At 37.9% G+C, this 16,248-nt stretch overlaps 2 protein-coding genes across 5 annotated transcripts in view; one reads left to right on the top strand and one right to left on the bottom strand.

Annotated features, from left to right (window-relative positions):
- LOC143890033 (uncharacterized) overlaps positions 1–2,556 on the bottom strand; it is a 30,418-nt gene extending 27,862 nt beyond the window's left edge. For 2 of the 4 annotated variants that reach the window (XM_077394540.1, XM_077394542.1), the window contains exons 1-2: positions 2,119–2,556; positions 836–930 (exon numbers count right to left, since the gene is read on the bottom strand). In XM_077394540.1, coding sequence (XP_077250655.1) covers positions 836–930; positions 2,119–2,227 — 204 coding nt within the window. In that variant the 5' untranslated portion in view covers positions 2,228–2,556. The remainder of the gene's footprint in view (positions 1–835; positions 931–2,118) is intronic. The other 2 variants (XM_077394541.1, XM_077394543.1) reach the window with 1 other exon arrangement.
- Positions 2,557–15,664: 13,108 nt separating this feature from the next.
- Positions 15,665–16,039, top strand: LOC143891184 (uncharacterized). The gene has a single exon (XM_077395817.1). The coding sequence runs from the start codon at positions 15,665–15,667 to the stop codon at positions 16,037–16,039; it is 375 nt and encodes a 124-aa protein (XP_077251932.1).
- Positions 16,040–16,248: the final 209 nt, after the last annotated feature.

Raw genomic sequence — 16,248 nt, 5'->3', positions numbered from 1 at the left:
TATTTTTTTGGAAAAAAAAAATGAAAACCCTTGTCGCATAGCCTAGAAAGCAAATAAAGCAGAATTTTGGTTTTTTTAAGCATTCTTATTCTGCTCTTCTTATTCTGCTCGTTAAAACCATTAGTTGCATGCATACATATCATGGGACTACTAAATTACAGAAGAAGCTTTATATGATCATCGTATCTACTTTTCATTGATCATTTCACTTCCAGAAATACTGTGATTGGAGACAACCTCAAATTCGGAGTCTACAACTTTTATTTCAATTTCACAGCCAAAATAGAAAATTAAGCACCCTATAGATGATTGCTTACATCAAGATGGTACTAATATAAAAAAAATGATGGGTATAACTTAAGTTTTGGTATTTTCATGGTCAAGGAAGCAAACATGAATAATCTAATCTAGATTTAAAGCAACACTCACAGGTTACTGAAATATGATCTCGTGCTGTTTGATAACACAATACCAATTGAAGAATGGGCATTAAACTTTTGGCCTCAGCAAAACCAAGTTGAGAATTCAATCAATTTCTAAACAGCACTGAAATTGGAGCCAATAGCAATATACTCACCGATTCGATCAAAAAATTCAGACCCCCACATTCAATCAATCAAAATTAAAAGTTAAGGCCCTGTTCGTTTAAGATTATGACAACTGATTGTGAGTCCAAAACCAATTATTGGACTCAAAACTAAACATAATTTTCAGTCCGATAATTGGTTTTGAGCTCACAATCAGTTGTATTAATCTTAAACAAACAGGGCCTAAAAGTGCAAACATATTATAAATTGAAAATAAAAGAAAGAAAAGACAGATAATAGCCAATCACCTGTAGGGCTTTCTTTCGATGAATCAGAATACTTCCATAAACAATTGCCAAAAGCACATAATTCAAAAAAGACTGCGATGTCGGAGCATTAATCCCTGAGAACACCAAAACCATGTCTGAAATCAATTCCAAAAAAGAAGACAAAAAATATGTAGAGGAATCTAAGGCCCTCTTTGTATTGCAAGAAAAACCTTTCTGGTGGAAATTTTTTTCTGAGAATTGTATTTTCTTTCAATGATTTAGAGGGAAATTATATGGCTATAGTTAATTTGGAGGGATATTATCATAAATTGAAGGTCTCTCCAAGTCAAAATTGAATAGCAGTGGTTCAAGTTATCTCTTTTCATGTGTAATGAAAAAGTACGAAATTTTAGAAATATTTTCCTTTCCAAAAAATTTCAGAAAATTCCTGGAATCCAAACAGGGCCTAAGTGTAGCAGCAAAATCCATGGTAGGGCTCTGAAGAAGTACTAAAACCAATTCCAAAACTAATTTAGAAGAAAAGGGAAAAAAAAAAGGCAAATCCAATATTGAAAGTGTGTAAACATTTATAATACACACATCACTCCTTGAAAACTATAAAAGCGCTAAAATTCCATCCAACCGCAAAACATATCTCCGCAACATATCAAAGAAAACTCAATATCGATCTGTTACGTACTTAGATGGGTCTCACTTAGGGTGGGAAAAATTAGTTTATATTTTTTGTAGCTTGTGAAATTTGGTCTCTAGTTGTTTGGTTTGGGTAGGAGTGGGTTATCTAGACTGGTTTGGGTTGGAGTTTTAGAGGAAGTGGTCAAGTCGCTACCAAGTGAATTTTCCATTTGGTATAAATAATAAGCAAGTAGCCTTTTTCAAATTAATGAAGAATTTCAAACTCAAACTATGTCTCTGCACACAAAGGATGACTGACCCTTCCCTCGAAGTGGGTCAAGAGGTTAGTCTTCCCTCTAAGAAGACCAATCACATTGCGAACTTATTTGGGTTCATAACATGATAAAAAATAAATAAAAGACAAAACATACTCATGAATAACGTAATTATATTAAAGAACATAACAAGTAGAAAATCACATGACGTGTTTGAATAAGAACACTCTCTTTTATAATTCATTATAATGTTGGATACATCAATCAAATAAAATAGATTGTTCCTCTCTCCGAGAGAAGCAACGCCCATTTAGCTAGTCTCATAGTACCCAGTACCGATGTACTTTAAGGGATCATAAAGAAACCGCACTAAAAAAAGAACAAAAAAACCAATGAATATGGAAGAATCATTACCTCTTCTGGAGAGCTCCGAAGATGAAAAACCAGTGGATGTAATCAGAAGCGATACGACCTGCCCTAACCCTAGAGCAATCACAGTCTTCTTCGCCCAAAACCCCACCATTTTCACTACCTCTTTACTCCCACAGAGAATCAAAACATGAGAAAAACAGACAAAACGATTTTTCAATCTCCAGCTGGTATTCTACCCAGAAATTAAAACTATATAAATTCGCATGATCTTCGGAATCCCAGACCCATTTTTTTTTTGTAATGAATACGATGGGTTAACAACAAGGAGGTGTGATGATTACTCTATCGAATCAAATCGAGGATTATGGGAAGTTTGAATTTAGAAAGGAAAATTCCCGGCCGTTGAATTAGAGAGCGTTGAAAAAATAAACGATGGAAAAAAGAGAATAGGAATTTTTTTTCTCTCTGTTCTTTCAGTATCAATTACTGTTACATGTTGAAAAAATACGAGAAAATGTTGAATTTTGAAAAAACGCTAAGAAATGCTATTTTATTAAAAAAAGACTTTTTAGGACGAAAATACCCTAACCTTACTTTATCTTTCTCTTCTTTGTTTTTACACTTTATCTTTCCGCCGATAGAAACCTTCTTCTCTGGCGAAACATCTTCATTTCTCTGGCATATGCTCATTTGTCTTGAGAGGTTAGAAAGAGTTCTCTAGAGACGCCCCTTTCTTTTTTCTTTTTTTCTCCTCCAAATATCCAAAATCTCATTATCTTTGTAAGTATTTCACCTTTTCTAGTGGTTGTAGCCAAAATCAGTTGCCCAAAGAGCTTTCACTAGGCAAAAGGGTAGTGGAAGCCAAAATGGTACTCGCACGGGTTATTCATAGCCAAAAAATAGGTTGCTTGAAGCTAAAAAATGTAACTCAAATAAAAAATCGATAGCTCAAACCCACAAAGTGATAGTCGAAGCCAAAATAAGAAGCAAGACACTCGAAGCAAAATGTAAGTTAGGCAAAAATGATAGTCGAAGCCCAAAAAATGCTAGTTGAAGCTAAAAAAAAGTTACTCCAAGCCAAAAATGATAATCGAAGCAAAAAAAAATGATAGTCGAAGCCAACAAATATTTCTCGAAGCTAAAATATATTAGTTAAAGACGAAAAAAGTTCCAAATATTACTGGAATTCAAAAGTTTTAGTCGCGGCCAAAAACATGTTAGTCGAAGCAAAAAAACCAGTTATTTGAAGCCTAAAAAAATTTAGTCGAAGTGAAAAACACAACGCGAATGTCACAGGAAATACATTTTTTACTTCGACCAAGTAATTTTTGGCTTCGACCAAATAAATTTTGGCTTCGAATATCCTGTTTTGGCTTCGAGTACCTGTTTTTGCGTTGAGAAGAAGAGGGGGAGATCTCGAAACCCTTCGACAAATTTTCTTTGGCTTCGACTAAATTTTTTAATTACAGTAATATTCAGAACTCTTTTTGCCTTCGGTCAAGTAGATCTCGTTCAAATATCAGACGGTGGTAAACATCACCTACCTTGGACCGACCACTCTAGCAATCAAAATGGGGTAGTTCTACAAATTCTAGCATAAAGATTTTGTCCTCTCTGAAAATAACTAATCATTTGATGTCCATTGGATAGCATGAAAACGATGAACATATGACTTTGCCATAGCATCTCTTTTACAAGTTTAGAAGTTAAGAGAGGTAGTGGAGTTTTCCATTAGCCACAGTAACACAACAAAAAATTATCAAATGGGGTTTCTCAACATGTCCATAATCCAATTTCTCCTTCTCATCTTTCCATTCTATTTTATTCCTCTGCTCACATGACGATATATACACTGATAGATCGGTGCTCTTGGCTTTCAAGAAAGGCATAGTTGTTGATCCTTAGAATCCCTCAGGACAAAGGAGCATCTGCTGCCAGAGAAATGAGATGTTTCGCCGGAGAAGAAGGCTTCTATCGCCGGAAAATCTCGTCGCTTCACACAAAATGCGTCGGAGTAAAACCTAGAAATGAAAGAGTGTAAAACCTACAAGTAAAAGAGTAAAATGGTAAAACCAAGAAGAGAAAGATTAAAGTATGTTGAGGGGTATTTTCGTCCCTAGCAACATTTCTTTTAATAAAACAACATTTCTTAGTGTTTTTTCAAAACTCAACATTTTCTCGTCATTTTTTCAACTCTCCAGCATGTAACAGTAATTGATCTGTTCTTTTATTAGAAAGGCTTTTTAATATGCGTTTTGTTCTGTTGCCTTTTCTTCTTTGATGGTTTTCGGTTTTTTGCTCTTGGGTTTGCTTTTTTGGAGTTTGGAAAAAAGATGTATATTGTTAGACAGAATCGAAGTTTCTGACTCAGAAAAGGGAGATAATTTTTTCGCCCCACTGTAGGATAATACACCCCCCTTTCAACGTGAATTGTGGCAGACTTTAACGCCTATTGAGGTCAAATCACATTACTGTGGGTGTATTATCCTATAGTGGGGTGAAAAAATCATCTTCCAAAACAGAGTGGTTAGAAGGCGTTATTGTCGTGAGTGGGACCCAAATTTCTCTCTGGCCTTTGTAATTTTCTGACGGAATTTGAAACCTCTTGGAAGATTATAACAAGTCCAAAATTAGGAAAATGATACTTTGACTAGGGCTGCAACTCGGGTCGGGCGGGTCGGGTTTTGGAGAACCCAACCCTACCCGAGAAATATCTCGGATCGGGTCGGGTCGGGTTTTTTTTCGGAAAACCCACGATTCCCAAACCCGGCCCTACCCATGATAAATCTCGGGTCGGTTCGGGTCGGGTCAGGTTTTTTCACGTTGACGCAAAATTTTAAGGAAAATTCTTGTTTGGCAAGGCAACTCAACTCATAGAAGCAGAAATTACACTGACATTACACTTGAATCAAACAATGATGTAATTACACTCACATCACACTTGAATCAAACAATGCTGTAATCAAACAATGTTGTAATTACAATCAAACAATGCTGAATCAAACACTTGAATCAACTCAACTCATATAAGCAGAAATTACACTCACATACGGTAACAGTGGGTGTGTGGGTTTTCACTTTTAACTTTGGGATAATTACATTTACACCCCCTCTAGTTTCTGACACATCCACTTCCACCCCTATAGTTTAAAACGTGACAAATACACCCCTGTAGTTTCAATTTGTTTAAGGTTTGCCCCTTCAGCTGAAGGCTCGTCCATAGATTGAAGGGTTAGGATGATCCGATGGAGCTGATTTTTTGGGCACACCATATCTATGTCAGGACCCATCAAATGAACGCTTTGGATCATCCAAATAATGTGGGCCCCTACCCGAATCCAAACACTACCAAAAAATCATCCAAATAATGTGGGCCCACATTGTTTGGATGATCCAAAGCGTTCATTTGATGGGTCCTGACATAGATAGGGTGTGCCCAAAAAATCAGCTCCATCGGATCATCCTAACCCTTCAATCTATGGACGAACCTTCAGCTGAGGGGGCCTACCTTAAACAAATTGAAACTACAAGGGTGTATTTGTCACGTTTTAAACTATAGGGGTGGAAGTGGATGTGTCTAGAGGGGGTGTAAATGTAATTATCCCTTTAACTTTTAACTAACAATAGAAAAAAATGTACATACTATAACTTATGTAACTCGGGTCGGGTCGGGTCGGCCCCTTCAAACCCGGCTCGACCCGAGATTCATGCGGGCTTTTGAATGCTGAACCCGGCTCGACCCGAAACCCATGAAACCTGAACCTGACCCAAGCTATTTTCGGGTCGGGTCGATGCGGGTCGGGTAAAACCCGGCTCGAGTTGCAGCCCTAACTTTGACGCCATAGAAATTGAAATTACAACTCCCACCCTCTTCTCCTCTTACCTTTCTACCTCATTTGAGTGAAGAGTGTACGTGGACCACACAATTCGGGTTTTGGCCCACAGTTTGTGTAATCTTTCCTTAGTTGCATTATTTTGCCACGTGAGACGGTGGGTGAGAGAGAGAGAGAGAGAGAAAGAGAGAGAGCATTTGGTAGGTGTTAATTACCAAGAACGTAAGTATGGTGGCTGTTTTTGGTAGTTTTCTCCAAAAGGAAAGAAAATAAGAGTTACTATTTTTGATTTGTGTAATCTTTCCTTAGTTGCATTTTTTTGCCACGTGCATGAACTTGTCTCTGGGATTTCCAATATTGAACCTAAAATATCTTTCCAGAATCCAAAATAAGCTTATCTATAAAAGGGACAACGATATCAATAATCTTCATCCTCCCTCTCTCTCTCTCTCTCTCTCTCTCTCTCTCCATGGAGAAATCAGGACAACCCACCTTTGAAAGAAGTAGCAGCTCAAAGTTTAATACAAAGAGGAGAATGGAGAATGTGAAGAAAAAGCTCCAGCAACTTTCCATTCTCTGTGGTGTTGAAGCCTTCCTTATCTTTATTCGAACCACCACAGATTCTTCTACTTCTCCCCATGTAGAAACATGGCCTGAAGATCCAAAAACTTTTCACTCACTCATCGAAAAGTACAAAAGCTATATCAAAGATAAGAAGAAGATCAAAGACTTCTCTTCCAACTTTGTTATGGCTAGGATCAACAAATTGAAAACTGAATTAATCAGGAAGAAACAAGAGAATCAAGAATTGGAGATGAGCAATCTCCTTTACAAGATTTCAGGTCATCAGAGACTAGACGGGCTCGGACCCGAAGAGTTGGAGGAAATTCTACATCGCATCAATTCAAAGCAGACCGTCGTTGATGAGCGGATCCGATCGTTGAAGATGAAGGAGAGAATGAAGGAAAATGAAGAGCAAACTAAGATTGTGTTGGGTGATGATCAGAATCCGACGAGCGGGGAGAGTTCAGCTTGTTCAACTCCATTATTCATCAAGATCTTTGGAGTTCCAATATTTGTTGGTGATTGTGGCAAAGAGAAGAGGAAACCATGATCGAATATGGGTGTTTGAGCAATTCACTCGATGATTAGTCTTTTTTATTTGAATTGCTATGATTTTGATATGTATTCAGATTTTTTTATCTGTATTCCATAACAATGGTTTATTTCTTTACCTTAATAATCCCATGTGAGCGTTCAAATTTTGACAAATTTAATTTGTACACCTAAGAATCTAAAACAGATAGCTCAGATTTCCAAATTAGAAGACTTGAGGAATACTTCCGTATTCCCTTCAACATTCCGTGATCTCATTGTACTACAATGAGGTGCACCTACTTGACGCACTGCCAGTGTGGAAGCGAGGACACCATAGAGACCGCGCGCCTATGGTTTGACCCAAAAGCATGCAAGGTCTCAATTTCGATCGCAAATACCATAACAAGGAATTGAATAACATAAAACCCAGAGCTAATAAAATAAAGGTCATAAAACAGTCCACGAACTCCTTTCCATAAATAACTGAAGGGTTTTTCTAACTAGTACCCTAAGGGTGCGTTTGGATCGCGGGTATCGGAAATAAGAATCGGTATCCGAATCTTATTTAGCCCATTCGGGCGTTTGGTTTTGTTTTTTGGTACGGAAACGATGACGGGTTTCGGCACCAAGCCGAAATAATCAGGGAATACATATACAGGGGTCATTTTGTTTCCCACCTAAGGAGGTGGTATCAGAATCAGAATAAAAACGACGTGGCCTTCTCCCATGTCCTTTTCTCTCCTTGCCCCTGTTTCGGTATATTCCGGTACCCTCCTCTGTGCCCTCCTGTCTATAAAACTCTGGCCGTTGCCACGTTTCAAAAGTCCTAAAACCCATACCCAAAGGAGAAATCAAGACGGAAATGAAGGTTAAGAAGAAATCAAGTCTCTGAAACGTCTCTCTTTATAGAAGTTCGTCCTCTTATCTTTTTTTTTGGTGATTTTTAATGGGAATAATTAGCTCCTAAGGTTCTCTTTTTCTCTCTCAAGAGGAAAGACGAGGCGAAGAGCCATGCAGAAGAGGAACCAGAGTGGCTGAGTGGAATGCGGAGAAGCATAAACTCGGGAAAACAGATCTAGGGTTTCTGTTACATCCGAAGCTTTTCCCCCCTCTCTCTCTCTCTCTCTCTCTCTCTCTCTCTCTCTCTCTACCCCCTGTGGGAAATCAGAAATCGATCTGGGGTTTGGAATGTTGTTGTTGGATATTCCCTGGTGGATAGGTGCACAAAAATGTGATGATTTATCTGTTGCATGTTGAGTGTTTGATGGAATGCTCGAGAGAGTTGTAGTCTGGTGGAAATCCCTCGTTCCAGTGCATGCCAGATTATGACAGATGAAGAAGGCATATCAATTTTTAGTAAAGCAAGCTGCAAGATGAAGAAAGCTCATGTAATATTGAAATTGTATAATTGAAATGGATCAACTTCTTGAGCTCGAGCCACTGTCTTGGTCCCATTGTTTTTCTTACATCACTTTTACATTGAATACCTTTCAAGTTGCCCTAATGCTTGGATTTAAAATTTTAAGAATAATGTTTGGAGTTTAATAAGATAAGTCCTATTGATGCTTATCAAAGAAATTAAAAAAATCAACTTTTATTTGATGGAAAATTTATTAAAAATTTGATTAGGTTCCAACATTGGTTCGAATGTTACCAAACCCTAGAATCGGAATGACGGCTGATTCCCCTGTTGAATTCCAATGCTTCCCCAAACACTCAATCACAATACCCATTCCATTTACCGTGGGAATTGGAATAGGATTGGAATGTGATGCCCAAACCGATTCTTGATTCCTGCAATCCAAACGCACCCTAAGGGCACCCGTTAATGTGCACTGGGAAAGGAATTTTCCAATCATTTTATACTTACTTTCAGAATTCTACACCTGTTTTGAGATTTCTATATAAAAATATGTGTAAAATTCCTTTCCCAATGCACCTTAACGGGTGCCCTTAGGGCACTCGTAAGCAAAACCCATGACTAAATAGTCAAACAATAACAAAATAAAATAATTTGCTTGGTTCCATACGAAATGAAATAAATGTTCTCCCATCTCTCGAAATGAATATAACTACTAGAGTCTTCTGTCCTCGCACCAATCTTCTATGTTCAACTGTCTCTCGTAGATGATTCTAAGCCTCCTGGTCATCAAGTGAGCAAACGTTTAGCAAGAGATTATAATCTTTATTTAGTGGAGACAAGCATGCTACAATTAAAACTTTTGAAACAGAAACCGAAGAAGAATCTAGTTCACAATGCAAGGTTAAATATGCAACTTTTCAATAATCGCCAAATATGACAGTTCAATAGTATTTAGAAACCATGCACGTTTAGATAACCAAAATAAAAAATTAAAGCACTACTTTTAGTTTCATAAATAATGCACATTTGGTAAGCACTTGGAATCAGCAGTCAATGGAACTATGGCCACACTCTATCCTTGTGACAATGCAACTTCACTAGGTCACCACTTTGTGGAGAGCATGATTCACTAGGTCACCATGTTGTGGCAAACACAATTCATTAACACTTTAGTATCAGTACCATACGGTCACTAAACATGACCCTGTCAATGTATTAAGCCCTACTAACGGGAAGACTTCGTAGTCCGACTGCCTAAAACAAAACATTGAAATCAAACGATATTCGTGTTAGAAGGGTTGTAACACCCGAGCAAAATCGCTACGCATGGCGGAAAAAAGAATCACGTAGAACATATATTTTTCTTCAATTTTACCCGTATCCCAGGAATCCTAGGGTCTAGAAGATCTGATGGTGATCAAAATAAAACATATAAAATATAAATTACCTCAGTTGTTGTTGTGAAGAAGAACCTCCGCGTGATCTACTCCTCGAATGCTCATCATCATTTCAAACGTCGCGAACCCGCAAGTTGATCCGATGGAATCCTTTGTTTTGCTCAAAGGGCATAGAACAACAATTGTACTTGATTATATTCTTATCTAAATCAGAATATGTATGTGGAAAAACACCTTGAAGACGATGGAACTTTGCTTGTTGAATGCCTTTTGAGTTCAAAACCCAAAACTAGTTGAAAACAGAGAGAGATAGAGAGAGAGAGAGAGAGAGAGAGAGAGAGAGAGAGAGAGAGAGAGAGAGAGAGAGAGAGAGAGAGAGAGAGACGAATTAAGGGGTGTCAATAATGAGTCCAGCAGCTTGGGCAACCTAATTCGTCCACCTTTGTAGTTTAAAAAATGTTGTGTGTTGCTTTTTACAATTCCCAAAAGTTGCTTTTAATAGTACCCAAAAATTGGAACCTAGTCAATGCTAGAAAAGTCAACAATGGAAACATATAAGCTAAATATATGGCGAACCCAAAAAGGATGTGGCTTATTGCCCAACTCTCTTTGGTTTCCATTTTATATTAATTTTTGTTTCCAAAACGTTTGGTCAAAGATTCTCTTTCCCTCTCTTTCCATTCATATAAGCTTTTTCTTTTTTTTCTTTTTCATCTAACACTTTAGAAATAAGGTAACGTTCATAACATTAAATCTACAATTGATATGGACACTCCATACGGGGCGCACACTTATGGGTCTCATCCAAATTCGTCCCGCGTGGGTTTCCACTATCCAATTTAAAATCCTTTATAATTTCCAATTCAATTCCCAATTAAATCAAATTACAAATCCGTCCTATCCAATAGGATCAAAGCTCCATGATATATGTATATAATTTCCAAAATACCCCTATGGTTAATACTTAACCAATTCGGTATTCCCAATACATCCCATAGTGATATACACCATTCGCAATATGTAAATCTTCCCTTTGCATCAAATGCCACGAAAATAGTCTGTGTGTGCAACCAAATAAATGCGGGGGACCCCTATCAAATAGATTTAAACGGGTCATTCGAGTTATGAGTGGGATCGTTGCAGGAATTCATTCTGTTGATCCTGCAGAACCCAATGGTGGGCCCCACTACGATCTTGCTCCGTAGTCAACACTACAATCACATTGTATCAGTGGCCTCCATTGAGTCGTAATCCTGAATAATCATCGAATCATCATACCCCTAATCACATCAAATATGTGCAAGTCCCTTCTCCATTTCCACATCTACCAAGTTGGGTCCTACGGAGGGTGGACACACACACACACACACACAACCTCTAGGCACACTCATGGTATTCCTTTTAATCAAGCAGTTTGGGCTCGCAAATGCATTTGCTAAAAATGATCTCAAAATATCTTTTGGAAAACATTTGATAAACCTTTTATCAAATCCACCTGGCCAGGTAATTTTATAGGCCTAATGCTCTGACCAAAACTGTAGATGATTGCCAATAATTTGGGCGGAGAATTCCATATCAGGTATCCCCATTAGTCTCGCAGGTTTGTCCAACATTCCAGTACTACCCTTAGGTGATCTTTAAAAGAACCACTAATAGATAGACCAAGAAAGAAGGACAGGCCCACGGATCAATATGATCCCTCAGGTCGAAGGACATGTAAAGGGTCATGTCTGGTAGAATAGCCTTACTATCTCCTGTCACAAGCTATCCTAATATGATCCTATTCAGTGCGCGATCCCATCGTCACACCCACTCTTCTTGCTTAGGGTCTACTACCCAAGTGACTAAGATAAGCAACTCCACGACATGTGCATGTAGGCAAGATTGGTGCTAGTTGTGTACAAGAGGAGATATCCAATCTCGACCCCAACTAGGAACCTTTAAGGTCTACAAAGAACCGGAATTCAATATCTCCTTGCTCCATAGGATCTGTGAATCCTTGAGCATGGGTTTCCTACTTTGTTCCCTAAGGACAAATATGTGTAAAACAATTAAGTACATTGTTAGAGTAGATGCCCTAAAACCCAGTGTATTTTACATGTTAATCAATAATAGTTTCTTTTTCATGACATTTATGGGTACTAAAAGTTAAATGTGTGTGATATGTTACTTTTTATTGACACGTATTTGTCCTAAGGTAGCAAAGTAGGAAGCCCATGCTCATGGATTCACAGAGCCTAAGGTGCAAGGAGATATGGGATTCCAGTTCTTTGCAAACCTTAGTAGTTCCTAGTTGGGGTTGAGGTTGGACACCTCCTCCTGTACACAAGTAGCATCTATCTTGCCTACATGCACGAGATGTGGTGACTTATCTTAGTCACTTGGGTAGTGAACCCTAAGCAAGATAGAATGGGTACGACAATGGGATTGCGTACTGAACAGGATCACATTAGAATAGCTTGTGGACAGGAGATAGTTGAGCTATTCTACCAGACAAGAGCCTTTACATGTCTTTTGACATGAGGGGTCATAATAGTATGTTGGCGAGTTTCTCATTTTTTGTCTATCTAACTGTAGTTCTTATTAGAGTCACCGAGGGTAGTACTAGAGTGTTGGACAAATCTTCGAGGTCAATAGTGATACCCGACATTGAATTCTCCGCCTATTTAATAGGATATCATCTTCGGTTTTGGTTAGAGCAGTAGGCCTAGAAAAATACCTGGCCAGGTGGCTTTGATAAAATATTTATTAAAACGGATTTCACAAAATAACTTTTCTTTTTAAATGGTTTTAGTAAATGTATTTGCGGGCCGACACTGCTTGACTGAAAGGTATACCATGAGTGAGCCCAGGGGGTAGTTAATGTCCACTCCCTATAGGACTAAACTCGGTAGATGTGAACTTGGAGAAAGAACTTGCACAATTGATGTGATTAGGGGTATGATGATTTGATGGTTATCTTCAGGATTACGTCTCGATGGAGGCCACTGACTTAATGCGATTGTAGCATTAGCTACGGAGCAATAATCATAGTGGGGCCGACTTGTGGTTCTACAGGATCTACCGTTAAATCCCTGCTACGATCCCACTCGCTACTCGATTGACCTATTATAATCTATTGATAGAGGTCCTGCATTTATTTAGTTGCTCACACGAATTAGTTCCGTGGCATTGGATGCAATGAAAGAATATACACAATGTATATAGTGTATATGCACTATGGGATACATTGTGAATACTAAATTGGTTAAGTATTAACCATAAGGGTATTTTAGGAATAACATAAATTATATTGGAGCTTTAATCTTGTTAGATAGGATTGGATTGCATTAATTTAATTGGGAATTAAATAAAGAATGCAAGGAATTTAAATTGGATAAGTGGAACCCACATGGGACGAATTTGGGTGGGATCCATGTCCACACGCTCCATGTGGTGGTCCATTATCAGTTTGAAATTCAAATAATATTTAAAATATTATTGCTTGATTTGTTTAACAAATTAAAGCAACACATGTGATGAAAATGGAATAAGAGAAAGAAGGTAACAAAGAATAAAACAAAATTGAAAACAAGGGAACCACATGAGGCAACCCAAGGTTGCTTGGGCAGCAAGGCACACCCACCTTGGGCGCCCCATGTGAGTTTCCAATTGGGTGTGTCTTGTTTCCCAATTGGAGCATCCAATTTTGACTAATTCCTTAGTTTTTGGGATTTCTCTAAAAACTTTGAATTGTACAAAAGGCAATTAAAAACTCTATAAATATAAGACAAAGTGCTGAAATTTTTTTAGAGCTCTCCTATAATTCCATGTGCTGAAAATTGGTAGAGACACCCCAAAGTCTTTCTCTTGTGCTTCTCTCTCAATTCCATAAACTAGTTTTGTCTTTTCAAGGTCAAAGACAATCATCTAACTAAGCTCCATTGATCTAAACATATATTCTTATATTATAATCTGATTTAGATCAGATTATATAGTGAACAAAAAGTTGTACACAAGATCCTTTGTGCAACAAAAGGAATCCATTGATTCAACTTGCGGTTTTTCATCGATTAGATTCCCGGCGAATTTTCGAGGAGTAGATCAAACGGACATATTCTTCTCTACAGCAACTAAAGGTATTTGATTTATATTTGTGTTTATTAAATCACCATAAAATCAGTTAGTCTCTAGGAATCCTGGGTTAGAGCAAAAATTTTGTTCTACATGGTTTGTTCTTCCGCTACTTGTAGCGATTTTGCTCGGGGTTTTTCAACCTTTATAACAAGTGGTATCAGAGCAAACTAAAGAATAGATTAGGAGGCTAATGAATCAAATATAGATCATGCAGTAATCTGCTGTGAGTCCGGACATTTATCCCGGCTATCCAAGGTTCCTAGTCTTTGTGTGTTTTAATAGACATAGGACTGTTTGTCGGAAAACATCAGATTGAATCGCATGTTGGATTTTTGGACTGATCTCTTTACATGGTTGGAAAGTATACTCAGATATGAATCCAACACATTAAGAAGCATCGAAATCTGACGAGCGGTTTAGGAGATATGATTTTTTAAAGTTTGGTACAAGTTGTTGGAATTCGGGAAATTAATTCTGAAAATTGATTTAGATTATTGTTTCTCGACCCCAAAATGATTTGAAAAGCCTAGAGACTTTTCAAACAATGTTTTGGGGTGTTTGTAGTATGATCCGATCATTGAAAAAGCATTCGAGTAACTATATCTCACTCAAAGTTACTCGAAGGGTTATGCTATCCGGACTGTGTTCCCGGTATGGAACAATTTTTGTTTTTCACAAATCAAACAATCTTGTTTTCAAGAAAAATTTTATATTCTGATTTATTAGACCGTGTAAAAGTGTTCTATGATGCTTCTAATTAAATCAGGATGGTTGTGTGTTAATCAAAATTTCTTTGGAGCTCAAAAGATGGATCGTGGATACTGCGGCATGGCAATGCTCCAGATTGACTGGCAGATGGAGGCGGATTCGATCCAACCAAAGAGGGACACACTTGCTGATGTTATTTTGCTTCATATAATGAGGCAAATGAGACTACACTCCTTTAGGAATTCACTTTGAGGCCAGTAAAGTTCCCCTTATGTCGTTGCACAATGTTGCCCATAATTCACCTTCAATTTGGCAAGATGGTGTTGTAGGGATCCCCTTATTCAAATAAAGTTAGTGAGAGAATCCCTATGATCCAAGATGCCAAATTGGGTTTCATGGATGGTGTATTTTTATTTTCATGGTTTGTTTGTTTGCTTTTCATCTGATGGATGGCATGGTTTGGTTTGCTATGTATATTTTTATTTTAAGCAATGGATGCCTAATCAAACATACACAATGATGATTGTAACTCCCATATTAAATAACCCTGTCGAAATGACAAGACATCGTGGCATTCCATAGTCATCTAATCATTGGCTAGTCTAGGAAATAGGACGGTCACATGCCAAATAAGAACCCGATCCTATTTCTTGACTAAAGTAACTATTAAATTTCTACTAGGATAAGGAGAATATGCATAATACATTGGTCACATGCCAAAGCAGAAGCCATTGTAGATTTGCATAGTTTTCCCAGGCGATGGGTATAACTTAACCAAGCAAAGGGTATTGACTCTCAAAGGATATACATACTGCAATGCTTGGAGGCCGAATATAAATTGAATCTCATAGGATTAGATGAATCCACTTATTCAAAGTTGTTGAATAAGTTTCCGATGCCAATTGGTGAAATTATACATTTCTCTTGATTCACGAGGTTGAGGGGCCTGTAAATGAGACGTGCAATAGGCGGTTCCATCATAGATCAAAATTCCAGATCCGATGGATATGTTATGAAATTAACTAAAATGGTAGTTTTGCTAATCATGCCTCTTTCCTTTGTGCGTAGATACCATGGCTTCATTCAACCCATTAGCTAAGATCCTAGACAAAAATAAGTTAACTGGTCCAAATTACCTCGACTGGAAAATGAACCTAATGCTAATGGTCACAGCCGCTAAAGTTTATTGGGTTTTTACCATTGAGGAGCCTGAGCTACCTGGTCCCGATGCGCCTCAAGAAGACCACGATAGAAAGTCTAAGTGGCTTGAGGACAATGAGATGACAAAGTGTTACATCCTTGGCTCCATGTCCAATGTACTGCAACAACAACATATTGGAATGGTAGTAACCTCGGATATAACGCTAAATATTAAAGAAATATTTGAAGAGCAACATCACACAGCTAGGCTATTGGCCATTAGAGGCCTAATTCCACCAAGATGGTAGAGGGAACCCCAGTTAGTGACCGCATGCTAAAGATGATGGGCTATCTTAACGAGCTCGACATCTTGGGGGCCATCATGGATGCAAAGACGCAGATTGACATTGTCTTATCTTTCCTATGTGGGTCATTCAAAAAGTTTGTTATGACCTACCACATGAAAAAATGATAATGACCCTGACAGAGCTGATGAATCAACTTCAGACAGCTGAAG

Source organism: Tasmannia lanceolata, unplaced genomic scaffold (genome assembly GCF_043159265.1).
Source record: "Tasmannia lanceolata isolate RefF3 unplaced genomic scaffold, GAP_Taslan_0.1 ptg000013l, whole genome shotgun sequence".
Classification (NCBI taxonomy): Eukaryota; Viridiplantae; Streptophyta; class Magnoliopsida; order Canellales; family Winteraceae; genus Tasmannia; species Tasmannia lanceolata.
Note: the sequence above shows the minus strand (reverse complement) of the source record. Positions and strands in the feature narration are given on the sequence as shown.